A 15,137-nucleotide genomic window follows, 5' to 3' on the forward strand; every position below is an offset into this window, starting at 1 on the left:
CCCTCTCTCTCACTCACTCTGCCCCTCTCTCTCACTCACTCTGCCCCTCTCTCTCACTCACTCTGCCCCTCTCTCTCACTCACTCTGCCCCTCTCTCTCACTCACTCTGCCCCTCTCTCTCAGTCACTCTGCCCCTCTCTCTCAGTCACTCTGCCCCTCTCTCAGTCACTCTGCCCCTCTCTCACTCACTCTGCCCCTCTCTCACTCACTCTGCCCCTCTCTCACTCACTCTGCCCCTCTCTCACTCACTCTGCCCCTCTCTCACTCACTCTGCCCCTCTCTCTCACTCACTGTGCCCCTCTCTCTCACTCACTCTGCCCTTCTCTCTCACTCACTCTGCCCTTCTCTCTCACTCACTCTGCCCTCTCTCTCACTCACTCTACCCTCTCTCACTCACTCTGCCCCTCTCTCACTCACTCTGCCCCTCTCTCTCACTCACTCTGCCCCTCTCTCACTCACTCTGCCCCTCTCTCACTCACTCTGCCCCTCTCTCACTCACTCTGCCCCTCTCTCACTCACTCTGCCCCTCTCTCACTCACTCTGCCCCTCTCTCACTCACTCTACCCCTCTCTCACTCACTCTACCCCTCTCTCACTCACTCTACCCCTCTCTCACTCACTCTGCCCCTCTCTCACTCACTCTGCCCCTCTCTCTCACTCTGCCCCTCTCTCTCTCACTCTGCCCCTCTCTCTCTCACTCTGCCCCTCTCTCTCTCACTCTGCCCCTCTCCCCCCCCCCAACTCTCCTCGCCACCTCTCACTCCATCTCTCTCACTCTGTCCCATCTCTCTGCCCCTCTCCTCCCCCCTCACTCTCACTCTGTGCCCCCCCCCCTCTCTCTCTGTCCCCCTCCTCCCCCCTCCATCCCTCCTCTCTCTCACCTCTGCGGTTATAGCAGTCCTCAGCGTAGCAGCTGTGCGCGTTGTGCGTTCGGGGGCCATGGTTCCTGCGCGGGGGCAGGATGCAGCTGGGCAGGACAGGGGTGTTACATGTGTAACAGGGGACAGGGACCCCCATCTGTGTGAATCCTCTGAGAGAGAGAGAGAGAGAGAGAGAGAGAGAGAGAGAGAGAGAGAGAGAGGGGGGGGGGTTGGAAGGGGACAGAGAGAAGAAAGAGAAAGAGGGGAGCAGGGAGAAGAGAGTGAAAGAGGGGGGCGGGGAGGAGAGAGTGAAAGAGGGGGGCGGGGAGTAGAGAGTGAAAGAGGGGGGCGGGGAGGAGAGAGTGAAAGAGGGGGGCAGGGAGGAGAGAGTGAAAGAGGGGGGCGGGGAGGAGAGAGTGAAAGAGGGGGGCGGGGAGGAGAGAGTGAAAGGGGGGGGCGGGGAGGAGAGAGTGAAAAAGAGGGGGCGGGGAGAAGAGAGTGAAAGAGGGGGGCGGGGAGGAGAGAGTGAAAGAGGGGGGCGGGGAGGAGAGAGTGAAAGAGGGGGCGGGGAGGAGAGAGTGAAAGAGGGGGCGGGGAGGAGAGAGTGAAAGAGGGGGGCGGGGAGAAGAGAGTGAAAGGGGGGGCGGGGAGGAAAGAGTGAAAGAGGGGGGCGGGGAGAAGAGAGTGAAAGAGGGGGGCGGGGAGGAGAGAGTGAAAGAGGGGCGGGGAGAAGAGAGTGAAAGAGGGGGGCAGGGAGAAGAGAGTGAAAGAGGGGGCGGGGAGGAGAGAGTGAAAGAGGGGGGGCGGGGAGGAGAGAGTGAAAGAGGGAGGCGGGGAGGAGAGAGTGAAAGAGGGGGCGGGGAGGAGAGAGTGAAAGGGGGGGCGGGGAGGAGAGAGTGAAAGAGGGGGGCGGGGAGGAGAGAGTGAAAGAGGGGGGCGGGGAGGAGAGAGTGAAAGAGGGGGGCAGGGAGAAGAGAGTGAAAGAGGGGGCAGGGAGAAGAGAGTGAAAGGGGGGGGCAGGGAGAAGAGAGTGAAAGGGGGGGCGGGGAGAAGAGAGTGAAAGGGGGGGCGGGGAGGAGAGAGTGAAAGAGGGGGCAGGGAGAAGAGAGTGAAAGAGGGGGGCAAGGGAGGAGAGAGTGAAAGAGGGGGGCAGGGAGAAGAGAGTGAAAGAGGGGGGCGGGGAGGAGAGAGTGAAAGAGAGGGGAGGAGAGAGTGAAAGAGGGGGGCGGGGAGGAGAGAGTGAAAGAGGGGGGCGGGGAGGAGAGAGTGAAAGAGGGGGGCAGGGAGAAGAGAGTGAAAGAGGGGGGCAGGGAGAAGAGAGTGAAAGGGGGGCAGGGAGAAGAGAGTGAAAGAGGAGGGCAGGGAGAAGAGAGTGAAAGAGGGGGGCAGGGAGAAGAGAGTGAAAGGGGGAGGCAGTGGGAAGAGTGAAAGAGGGGGGCGGGGAGGGAGGTAGGGTAGGTGAAAAGAGGGGGGCGGGGAGGAGAGAGTGAAAGAGGGGGGCAGGGAGAAGAGAGTGAAAGAGAAGGGCAGGGAGAAGAGAGTGAAAGAGGGGGCAGGGAGGAGAGAGTGAAAGAGGGGGGCGGGGAGGAGAGAGTGAAAGAGGGGGGCGGGGAGGAGAGAGTTAAAGAGGGGGGCAGGGAGAAGAGAGTGAAAGAGAAGGGCAGGGAGAAGAGAGTGAAAGAGGGGGCAGGGAGGAGAGAGTGAAAGAGGGGGGCGGGGAGGAGAGAGTGAAAGAGGGGGGCGGGGAGGAGAGAGTGAAAGAGGGGGACAGGGAGAAGAGAGTGAAAGAGGGGGGCAGTGGGAAGAGTGAAAGAGGGGGGCGGGGAGGAGAGAGTGAAAGAGGGGGACAGGGAGAAGAGAGTGAAAGAGGGGGGCAGGGAGAAGAGAGTGAAAGAGGGGGGCAGGGAGAAGAGAGTGAAAGAGGGGGGCAGGGAGAATAGAGTGAAAGAGGGGGACAGGGAGAAGAGAGTGAAAGATGGGGGCAGGGAGAAGAGAGTGAAAGATGGCGAGACAGGGGAGACAAAGAGAAGAGAGTTTGTGAAAAAGGGAGATAGAGGGAGACAGATAGGAGAGAGCGTGTGAAAGAGGGGGACAGAGACTGGTGAGGGGAAGAGGTGGCAGAACTGGACCAGGCAGGTTTTGTATTGTTATTTTGCTTTAAAGTGTGTTTGCGTGTGTGTATATTCACACAATCCCAGCAACCGCTAACCCCAGATCCCATCACTAATTATATATACAGTATATATATATATATATATATATATATATATATATATATATATATAGCAAATGGAAATATTACTGTATGCTCATTTGCATGTATTAGACAGGTCTGCAACCCTGCCTTTTACCATTATCACCCAGCAATTCCACTGCAGCAAGGGATTCTGGGAAATTACATGCAAACGAGCACACAGTGCCATCTTTTGCTTCAAAACCATAACCAATATATATATTGGAGTGCTACTGAACGTGGCCAAATGTACACAACAAAAGACAGAAATACCCAATGCTACATCCAAAATACATAGTTTCATACTTCAATGTCAGTATTCTCATGAATACGTTGTCACGACAGCAGAAGTGTCACATTACCACAGAGAGTGACAGATGTCACACTGACACCTGGGTCTATCCCTATGTCACCCACCTTCTGTGTTGTGTCCCTTCCTTTCTATCGACTGTTTCCACGTACTACTTTGGTAACACACGGCAACAATGTCACGCTAGTAACTAAGCTATCAAGTGTGAACTGGTACCGGTGGTTTGGAGGTTAAACCCACGTCATTTCCCAGAATCCCTTGCTGCAGTGGAAGCACTGTAGGCTAGGTGATAATGGTGAAAGGCAGGGGCGCAGACCTGTCTCAGGCCACGTCCATAGAGCCTTAGCCCGCGCTCCTCCGCGCTGACGCTGAGGCTCGCCTGCCCGGTCAGGAGCGATCCCATGGACTGGCAGGCGGGCCGGCGTGCGCGATCGGGGAGGCGGGGGGAGGCGGGCCAGTGACGTCGCTGGGCCAATAGCCCGCGACGCACCGACGTCAACGTCACGGCGCCGTGACGTTGATGCCGGTTTGCAACCGACAGCGTGCTGAGAAACAGGCTCTGCTGCCGGCTAAAAATTCCAACGCCTCAGCACGCCTGCGGACGCTCGCGTGAGCCCCCTCTTAAGACATCCTCATTGAGGATGCAGGGGCTCAGCGCGGAGCGTCTGCGCGGTTCAGCGCGGCTTCCCCTGCTATGGACGTAGCCTTAGACATGTGAATGTGCTCACAAGTGATATTCTTGATTGGCTATATGCTAACGGTGGAGGTTTTTTGTCACCCACCATAACATACATACATACATACATACATACATACACACATATATATATATACATATATATATATATATACACATACATACACACATATATATATACATATACACACATACATACACATGTGCTGGGTGTTGGGTTCAGAGCTTGCATGGATTGTGTGCGTTAGCTATCAACGACCTTGAACTTGTGAGAGAGGAGGGCAGAAAGAGAGGGGGAGTGCGGGAGCGAGATAGGGGACTAGTGACAAAAGACAAGAGAGAGGGGGTGAAGTGTAGGGGAGGGGAGGTAAAGGCGAAGGGGGCCAAAGAATGGAGGAACACAGCAGAGAGAGGAAGGCGTAGGGGGAAAAGCTGGCCCGATGAAGATACAAAAAGAGCGTGTGAGGGTCAGGAGAGGAGCGGGAGAGAAGCAGAATGGGGGGTGGGAGGGAGGGTGGGCGCTGGTTTTTTACTTGAACATGCGATGACAATTAGGGCAGTGGAACTCAGCGATCCCCCACATCTGGTCATCGGGCAGCGGGTCAAACTTCTTATGGCAGCGATGACACCTGGAGACCTGCACAGGAGACAAGAGGAGAACGCGGCACGGACCAATCACACACATGTCTATGATACTATATACCTGCTTCAATCCTGTAATACAAAAAAAAATTAGACTAAACCTAGAATTGCTGCTGTGACGGAAACAAGGCCCTGGGACCAGCTCCTGTCCATCCTTCCCTGGGGACTCATCTGGCCACCAGCCCCCAGAGATACCCAGTTATACAGGTACTAGGACGAGGGAGTGGCTCAGTGATTAAAGACACTGACTGGCACTGAGTTCAATTCCTGGTGTCGGCTCCTTGTGACCTTGGGCAAGGAGCATGATGGTGGTAGTTTCCCCGATGTGAGTGGTTAGGCCACCCGGGGGTTGATCGTTACCTTAGCGGTTAGTAATGTATTGGTTACCTTAGCGGATAGTAAGGTATTGATTACCCTTGGTTACCTTAGCAGTTAGTAAGGTATTGATTACCCTTGGTTACCTAATCGGTTAGTAAGGTATTGCGTGGTGGAGTTTGATGTATCCGGGCCTATAAGTCAATTACACATTTGTCTCATATTTGGGGTGCGCTCCCCTTGCACGCTCACCTTCTTTCTCTCTGGGACCCTCCTCCACCACATGTTATCACAATCCTTGCAGGCGAACTGTTTGCTCTCACTGGGGATGCGGTTTACGGTGGCGTTATTGAACATTGCAAGATTCTTCTCAGTGAGGGGAAGGAGCTTCAGCCTCGTGGCGATCTCCTAAGCAGAGGAGGAAAGGTTAGAACCTTGCAGTGGGAGGGACAGACTCCATGTCCCATAGCTCCCTCCTGTCTGTGTCACCCTACGGTGGGAGAGTGACTCCATGTTTCATAGCCCTCTTCTGTCACTGTGTCACCCTGCGGTGGGAGGGACTGACTCCATGTCCCATAGCCCCTTCTATCAATGTGTCACCATGCGGTGGGAGCGACAGACACAAGGATGGTGAGGGTCCCCTAACCAAGCTCACAGAGGAACGCCGCTTGCTCTGCTTTCATCGAGCTCCAAATACCACGGACCACCAGTGTGAGGGGAAGCTGACACCAGGTGAAGGGATCCCCTACAAGCTTTTGATGGACATTTAAGATGGAACAGGGGAGTAGAAGAGCACACAACTTTAATAGTGTAAAACCTTTCAATAAGAGGCAATAGCAGATAACAAATAATGTAATTACCAGATAGATGACTACAATCTGCATAAAGTGGAGTTGGGGTTGCCCCCAGCGGGACCTGCGGCATCTGGTGGTCTCCCAGGAGCAGCGTCCTGCTCCACGCGATCCGTTGCCTGGGTGATGTCGGTTCCACCAGCGTCCTCGTGTCCGCGCGGTGTCACTTCCACTCGGGTGACGTCCTTTCCGGGTTCCACTGGTCGTGCATTCGGAGCATGCGCAGTGGCTGTACCAGCACCCAGCTGATAGCCGGATATCTGCAATTTGTTCCCCTGTAAATACTCCCCTAAGTGCCCCATGGTGCTATGCTTCTGATGAAGCAAGAACAGTCTTGCGAAACGCGTAGAGCCAATTAGAGGACAAGTGGAAGCTATTGTGGACTCTCCTACATTGGACTAACATTGGACACAGGTAATTCCTGTATCTGTGTTTTTATTCACCATTAAGGTCTAGCGATTTTTAGACCTGTTTCGATGGACATTTAAGTCTCTCTTCACCACGTCGCTCCTACACATTTTCTGATTTCATCCTCAATTCTTACTTTTAGTCATCGTCTTGGTCATTTCACCTCTCTTGGTAATCCTGTCGAGTTCCATCTTTGTCCAACAATGGTCATTTCTTCGTGCGATACGTCGGACCCACCGCCAATTTTAATTTCTTCACCCGTGTGATGATGTCACGGACTTTTGTTTGGGTTCGCACCCCTTCATTCTTTTTCCTATCTCTCCAGGTAATACCCAACATGCATCTCTCCATATGCATTTTATATATATAAAATATTGTATTATATGATAAAATACAGTACATATAATTATATTATATATACCTACAATATCTACTATGTACTGTAGTAGATCTATAATATTGTATTATGATAAAACACAGTACACTATACAATAATATGATATAATATATGACATATCATATTATACTATAGTATAATATAATGTATAAAACATTTTTATGTAAATTTTATAGTGTATTATATTATAAGTATCATACTATATAATATATTTTGCTATAACATAATATATATATCAAAGTCTGTGAGTTTGTGCGCGCTCCCATTGGCAGACTGCGGGGTGGGGCTTGGCTCTCATTGGCTGACTACGGGGCGGGCCTTGGCTCTCATCCGCCCCCGAGCAACCCTAATGCCCACCCCCCAGTGAGCCGCCACCGAGAGAGAGAGAGAGAGAGAGAGAGAGGAGCGGAGAGAGAGAGGGGGAGCGGAGAGAGAGAGGGGGAGCGGAGAGAGAGAGGGGGAGCGGAGAGAGAGAGGGGGAGCGGAGAGAGAGAGGGGGAGCGGAGACAGGAGGGGGGAGCGGATATTTATAAACATATAAAACATGAAATCCCGGGCAACGCCGGGTATATAAGCTAGTGAAATATAAAATCATATGATGTCAAATATAATATAGTATAATACAATTTATTAAAATATAATATAAAATAAAACAAATGTATTAGAATATGGTAGAATATAATAAAATACAACACATTATAACACTGAAAATATTATATGAAAATAGAAAATAATACAATATAAGTCTGTTAAACACGTAAGATAACGTAATGTACCTGAATATCTTTGTCTTTAGCTGGATCCTGTGGAGAAATATACAGAATAGTATTAGCGGCCATGCAATCCTTATTATACTCCTTCAGTGTCCCCACTTATACACGCAGAGCTGAGCGATCTCCACACAACGAGAGAAATACAAGGTGATAACTAGAAACGAGGAGAGAAAACTCCATGTGTTACCTGCGGTGGGTCTGTTTCATTTCTCAATTTGTTGATAACTTTCTGGATAGAGAGAGGAAAATTGTATTTATATCGCATTCAAGGAAAGAACATAATACTTGTGGCGATCTCCTGCCCCTCCTACCCCCAGACAGAGATTTCTGCCCCCTCCTACCCCCTGACACAGACTGCTGCCCCTCCTACCCCCTGACACAAGCTGCTGCCTCGTCCTACCCCCTGACACAGGCTGCTGCCCCTCCTACCCCCTGACACAGGCTGCTGCCCCCTCCTACCCCCTGACACAGGCTGCTGCCCCCTCCTACCCCCTGACACAGGCTGCTGCCCCCTCCTACCCACTGACAAAGCCTGCTGCCCTCTCCTACCCCTTGATACAGACTGCTGCCCCTCCTACCCCGACACAGCCTGCTGCTCCCTCCTACCCCCTGACACAGGCTGCTGCCCCCTCCTACCCCCTGACACAGTCTGCTGCCCCCTCCTACCCCCTGACACAGGCTGCTGCCCCCCTCTTACCCCCTGACACAGGCTGCTGCCCCCTCCTACCCCCTGACACAGGCTGCTGCCCCCTCCTACCCCCTGACACAGGCTGCTGCCCCCTCCTACCCCGACAGACTGCTGCCCCCTCCTACCCCGACACAGACTGCTGCCCCCTCCTACCCCCTGACACAGACTGCTGCCCCCTCCTACCCCCTGACACAGACTGCTGCCCCCTCCAACCCCCTGACACAGGCTGCTGCCCCCTCCTACCCCCTGACACAGACTGCTGCCCCCTCCTACCCCCTGACACAGACTATTGTCTCCTCCTCCTCCCCTCAAGCGGCAGGAAGGTGGAAGCTGTATAGTGGCACTTGTGCTGCTAAGTTCAACCATGCCATGAAAACTTGAACAATATACCCGGCTAAAGTGGGAAAGGTACTTGCCAACATGCACACGAGGCCAACATGCACACGAGGCCAACATGGCAAGCGTGGCCTCCACCCCCCCACATATGGAACACACCGAAAAGCAACGGCCCTCATTCTCCTTTCCTTCAGTGGAGGATGAAAACGCCTCGGAAAGCAAAGAAGGGTGGGTCACCGTGCTGGTCCTTTCTCCCATGTAGTAACAAACGAAGGAGAGAGGGAGTAGGGAGCACGATACTTTTTAGTGGACCAACAAGTAGTTAATCTGTTACACGCTTTCCAACCTCTCGGGGTCCTTCATCACGTATGGCAGAAATACAGAAACAAAATATTATATACACTGTTGGATCAATGGAGGTTGAGAGGAAGTGGGACATAAGATAAGGTAGAAACAGGTAGACTAGTTTGAAACAGTGGAGACATAAAAGACTCAGAGGTTGGAAAGCTTGTAACAAATCAACTACTGTTGATCCAATAAAAGGTATCATACCATCTACATCCTCCCCCTGTTAATATACGGAAAAAGCAGTCAGTCAATCAGTAGTCATTGAGATACAGGTTTCAAATAAATCCAAGTGTATGCCCCAAAATCCAGACAAACACACACAACCGCTGACGGCTCACCACCCAAACCCACCACTCAATATATATATTTGCGTCAAAAGGAGCACTACTGGGATTCTGACTTCATGTATACAACAAAAGTCAAAAAGCCAGAGTGCTACATCCAATATGACAAATTATATGGTTAAATAATTATCTGCTTCTCATCTCATAAGGGTCATTTAATCAAATTCTTTGGCCAACGTACAGTATTTCAAAGCATGCGACCAGGCCAAGGTTTACCCCTTTTACAGGTCCTAAGACAACCTGCAAATGCTCTCTCCACATCTCTAATGGCGGGAGAACTGTCTTAATAGACTGGTCATCCACAGGTGCATATCAAGAACTGCCATTTATAACTAGGGAGGGTCACGGACCTCCAAACAATTGTTTTTCCAATAGAAATGTAGAAATGCACACACACACCCCTGCAAGCTCAGAAGCCAAACCCACCTGAGAGGGTGGTCCGAAGTATCAAAAGCTGTTGAGCTTTGAGTAGCAAAAGCAGGGTGTAATGACCATGGTCTTTGGCAGCGTGGAGGTCAATAGTTATTTTGGTGAGGGCTGTTTCAGTGGAGTGAGCAGTGCGGAAGCCAGATTGTAGAGGATCTAGGAGAGAATAGGAGGTAAGAAAATAGAGCAAGCGACAGAATACAAGGCGTTTAGAGGCAAAAGGCAGGAGGGAGACAGGGCGATAGTTGGAGAGACAGGTAGGGTCACGTTTGCTGTTTTTGAGTAATGGTATAACTGTTGCATGCTTGAAGGAGGAGGGAAAGGTACCAGAGCTGAGGGAGGAGTTGAAAATAAGTGTGAGTATAGCTATTAGAGTGAAAGCAAGAGCGTGACGGCAGGGGCAGGATGGCACTCCAAATAAAGGTTAAGCCCGCGTGCTGCCTCTGCCCGTCAACATGGCGACCCGTTGTAATGGTTAATGTTGCTACCCTATGGTTGGAGAGTGTCCCAACACTAGTAATGTATAACCTGTGGTTATGTATCTGTTATTATGTGTTTTACTACTGTGTTTATCTGCGGGACGCATTGTGTGCCTGGGTCAGTAACAATGGCGGAGTACCTGGTATACAATGAGTCAGGGGGCTAGCGATTGTGTGGGCCAGGTGCTGTGTCCAGGGACAATGGGGAGCTAGGGGAGGACGCACCCGTCTGCTAGGATTACACACTCCAAAACCAGAGCATTGTTCTCTACCCGGCAGAAAGACGTCTAACTCTCCAAGAGACCTGGAACTGACCTTGGGGGCGGCATTCTGGTCCTAGCCCCTTCGGCACGGTTCCCATTGGTCAGTTTTAATTTCCCACGCTTCCAGGGCCCGCCCATCGGACCGTCCGTCAGCATTGGCACCACCCTCTCTCCAAATTGGTACATTCCGGATGCCCCCCCGCTCTGGATTGGCTCAGCAGATCAAAGAGGGCCGCGGTTGAATGAGAAACGGGAGACGACCAATGTTTCTAAATGAAGGCCGGGAAACTATAAAAGCCAACGCCGATCCTCAACGGTTGTTCCAGGTTGGTCTCAGTGTTTGGCAAGACCAACTTTATCGTGACCAGTATAGACCCAGAGCGGTCTCCCCATATGACTGGGGAATGGGATATTCTGCAATGACTTTTGGAGCAGCAGCCAGGGTAAACTAGCTTCAGCAGTGCCCTGCACCTAGCGAGCTGGAGGTCCCTCCGTAACCACAATGGTTTCTGGGGTTATTGTTCTGTTTTGTAAGTGTTGTTCCCTGTTGGCTCCAGCCAAGCAAACTAACGTTTATTAACCGCTGTGTTCGACCTGTAATTGCGATTCCAAGTAGTGTGTTCAACCACAATCGAGACAAAAAAGGCTTGAGCAGATGGAAGGGAATGGGGTCAAGTGGTAGAGGGAGAAGAGGCGAGTAATAGCGACCCTTGCTCCTCTGCGACAGAGGGAGTCAGGAAGCAGAGTTAACCATACTGTAAGTCCACTGTTATTTTCGCCGTAAGTCCAGACCTCCAGAAACAAATCAGAGAAGTGGCCGAAGCAAGCAAGAAGGTGGGCCTCCATATGAAGCCAGACCAAAGTGATGTTCAACAAATGGGTCAACTCTGCAAAGATCGAAATAAATGGAATAGAACTAGAAGAAGTCGAAGACCATGTCGACTTTGGTTGGCAAGAAATAATGGATGGGAAACTTTCAAATGAAAATCAATAAGAGAATGAAGGTGGGATTGAGTGCATGTGGTAGAAACAAGACAATCTCGCAAGGAAACCTTCCACCGCGCCTCAAAAGGAATGTGTTCGTCTACTGTATCCTGCTTGTGCTCACGTACAGTATGGATGTGAAACTTGGATCCTGAATGTGAAGACAATTCCAAAGCTTCAGCCAAAGCAAAGACGTATGGAGAGATGCATGCTGGGTATTACCCGGAGAGGCAGGAAAATAATAAATGAGTCTGAAAACAAACCCTATCTGTGACATAATCACACGGGTGAAGAAATTAAAATGGCGGTGGGCCGGACATATCACAAGAAGACATGATTATGGTTGGACAAAGACGGTACTCGACTGAATTCCAAGAGATGTCAAAAGACCAAGACTTCGACCAAAACTAAAATGGGAGGGTGAAATGAGAAAATGTGTTGGCACGACGTGGAGAAGAGAGGCTGGTACCGCAGGACCTCAGAGATCATTGGGGAGACTTCATCCAGCAGTGGGGAGACACAGGCTGGAGAGGACGGGATGAGGGAATGCGTGGGAGCGACGTAGAGAAGAGCGGCTGTAACCGCAGGACCTGGGGATCACTGGGGAGGCTTCATCCAGCAGTGGGGAGACACGACTGGAGAGGACGGGATGAGGGAATGCGTGGGAGTGACGTGAAGAAGAGAGGCTGGTACCGCAGTTCCTCAGAGATCATTGGGGAGGCTTCATCCAGCAGTGGGGAGACACGGGCTGAGGATGATGATATAGATGTGTATATATTTATCTTACCTTTGCCACCTGGTCCTTCATTAAATTTCTTCTGTCCTCAGGATCCATCGCTAGAAAATATATTAAATACTTTTTTAAAGAAAGGTAAGGGGGTATCAGTCTGTGTCAGGGGCTTGGAGGGGGCAGCAGCCTGTGTCAGGATGTAGGAGGGGGCAGCAGTCTGTGTCAGGGGGTAGGAGGGGGTAGCAGCCTGTGTCAGGGGGTAGGAGGGGCAGCAGTCTGTGTCAGGGGGCAGCAGTCTGCTTCAGGGATAAAAGGGGCGTGTCAGGGGTTAGGAGGGGGCAGCAGCCTATGTCAGGGGGTAGAAGGGGCAGGAGCCTGTGTCAGGGGGTAGAAGGGGACAGCAGCCTGTTTCAGGGTGTAGAAGGGGCAGCAGTGTTTGACAGGGGGTAGGAGAGGGCAGCAGCCTGTTTCAGGGTGTAGAAGGGGCAGCAGTCTGTGACAGGGGGTTGGAGAGGGCAGCAGTCTGTGACAGGGGGTAGGAGAGGGCAGCAGTCTGTGACAGGGAGTAGGAGAGGGCAGCAGTCTGTGACAAGGGGTAGGAGAGGGCAGCAGTCTGTGTCAGGGTTTCGAAGGGGGTCTTACCATGAAGTTGATCGTTGAGCAGTATGATACTGCGACACACTTGGTCATGATTATTATCAAATTTTCTCATCAACAGAACAGCCGTCTCTATCGGGATTTGGCCATAAAATTTCTCCCGCAAGCGACGGACACTTTTCTCCAGCTGGGAAGAAGAAAAACATAGCGAGAGTGCAAAAGTGAGAGAGGGACCCTTAATAGGAGGAGTTATAGGGAGGGGTTATATGGGGCAATAGGAGGAGTTATAGGGAGGGGTTATATGGAGCAATAGGAGGAGTTATAGAGAGGGGTTATATGGGGCAATAGGAGGAGTTATAGGGAGAGGTTATACGGGGCAATAGGAGTTATAGGGAGAGGTTATATGGGGCAATAGGCGTTATAGGGAGGGGTTATATGGAGTAATAGGAGGAGTTATAGGGAGTGGTTATATGGGGCAATAGGAGGAGTTATAGGGAGAGGTTATATGGAGCAATAGGAGGAGTTATAGGGAGGGGTTATATGGGGTAATAGGAGGAGTTATAGGGAGAGGTTATATGGGCAATAGGAGGAGTTATAGGGAGCAGATAAATCAGTACACTGCAGGCCTCTCTGACAGGTTAACGCTCCTGGGTATAGAAGAATCAGGGGAGCGATGATGAACCTTAAAAAGAATAAAGACTACATAGTGCAATATTGTCTAAACAAAACACCATGTGTGGAAACCTCCCAAGTGAACACTCGCAATATACTGGAAATAAATATGCAGTTATCCAACTGAAGTGGATGGTCACAGGCTGGAGCAGGTAGGAGGTCTCACAATCTCACAAGAGAGAGACACAAAGCCAACGTGCAAATGGTAACAAACGATTTATCCAAAAAGTACAAGATCCAAAAGGAAATACAGCATGGAAGGCGAGGTGAAGGTGGTAGCTGAGTAGCGATCTCAGAGTCACAGCACACCGCCGCCGCAAGCCTCCGTTCTGCGTCTTTGCCGGGTGCCGATGCGTCACTTCCGGTGTTTCGGCCGGTTGAATAGTGACGTCACGGGATTCCCTACAGTCTCTCTCCCTCTCAGTCGTAGGCTGAGGGTCACGCTCTACGCGTTTCGCCGTTCTAAGTCACGGCGAAACGCGTCGAGATTGTGAGACCTCCTACCTGCTCCAGCCTGTGACCATCCACTTCAGGTGGATAACTGCATATTTATTTCCAGTATATTGCGAGTGTTCACTTGGGAGCTTTCTACACATTGTGTTTTGTTTAGACAATATTGCACTATGTAGTCTTGATTCTTTTTAAAGGTTCATCGTCGCTCCCCTGGTTCTTCTATACCCATTTTGCGTTTGGACCATGAAACAGTCCTTCTAAGGGTCGAGTGATTTTACCTTTCTTGTTGCACGCGATTTATTTGATTTTATTTGTCGCTTTGCACCATATTAATACACTGTATAGAATTTATTTGCACATTTTTAGAGTATAAGAGCGCCATCTAGTGTCGTTTAAATACAGGTTAACGCTCCTGCAAGTTTTATCATGCCGTTTCTTAGCTGCTGTCAGCCCGTTAGCGTATTTTCGACGCGCACTTCCTTGTGCTCCCGACAGGTATAGAAACGAAGTACTCGTTTAGTAACCAGAACACAGGGCTGCCTCTCACGTGTCCGATTGCAGCAACGCTGCTGCATTTGCTTTGATGCCTTTTTGTAAACACTGTATGGAGAAAACGTTGCATTGTATCTCTATGCACTGATATTGAACGTGCCGCGCTGTATAATGATACTGAGTATCTCTATATACTTACAATGAACACAATGCACTGTATAAATGATGGTGGGTATCTCTATGCACTGGTAATGAACACGCCGCGCTGTATAATGATCCTGAGTATCTTTATACACTGATAATGAACACGCCGCGCTGTATAATGATGCTGAGTATTTATACACTGATAATGAATACGCCGCGCTGTATAATGATCCTGAGTATCTCAATACACTGATAAAATAATCCCTGAAGAGGACGCTGGGGTGGGGGTTGAGGAGGAGGCGACTGGGGAGGAGGGTGAGAGGGAGGCTGGGGAGGGGGTGAGGAGGGGGCTGGGGAGGGGTGTGAGGAGGAGTCTAGTGTTGGGTTGAGGAGGAGGCTGGGGTGGGGGTGAGGAGGAGGCTGGGGAGGAGGCTGGGGAGGGGGCTGGGGAGGGAGGTGAGGAGGAGGCTGGGGTGGGGGTGAGGAGGAGGCTGGGGAGGGAGGTGAGGAGGGGGCTGGGGAGGGGTGTGAGGAGTCCGGTGTTGGGTTGAGGAGGAGGCTGGGGTGGGGTGAGGAGGAGGCTGGGGTGGGGTGAGGAGGAGGCTGGGGTGCGGGTGAGGAGACTGGGGAGGGGTTTGAGGAGGAGGCTGGGGGTGAGGAGACTGGGGAGGGGTGTGGGGGAGGCTTGGGAGGGGT

General features: G+C 51.3%; 1 protein-coding gene across 1 annotated transcript in view; it reads right to left on the reverse strand.

The window, feature by feature from the left end:
* SHFL (shiftless antiviral inhibitor of ribosomal frameshifting) overlaps window positions 1-15,137 on the reverse strand; it is a 32,549-nt gene that overhangs the window by 11,838 nt on the left and 5,574 nt on the right. The window contains exons 2-8 of the mRNA XM_075577832.1: window positions 12,726-12,867; window positions 12,141-12,190; window positions 7,673-7,714; window positions 7,489-7,515; window positions 5,309-5,464; window positions 4,633-4,736; window positions 818-966 (exon numbers count right to left, since the gene is read on the reverse strand). Of these exons, the coding sequence (XP_075433947.1) occupies window positions 818-966; window positions 4,633-4,736; window positions 5,309-5,464; window positions 7,489-7,515; window positions 7,673-7,714; window positions 12,141-12,190; window positions 12,726-12,867 (670 nt within the window). The remainder of the gene's footprint in view (window positions 1-817; window positions 967-4,632; window positions 4,737-5,308; window positions 5,465-7,488; window positions 7,516-7,672; window positions 7,715-12,140; window positions 12,191-12,725; window positions 12,868-15,137) is intronic.

Source organism: Ascaphus truei, chromosome 20 (genome assembly GCF_040206685.1).
Source record: "Ascaphus truei isolate aAscTru1 chromosome 20, aAscTru1.hap1, whole genome shotgun sequence".
NCBI classification, from domain to species: domain Eukaryota; kingdom Metazoa; phylum Chordata; class Amphibia; order Anura; family Ascaphidae; genus Ascaphus; species Ascaphus truei.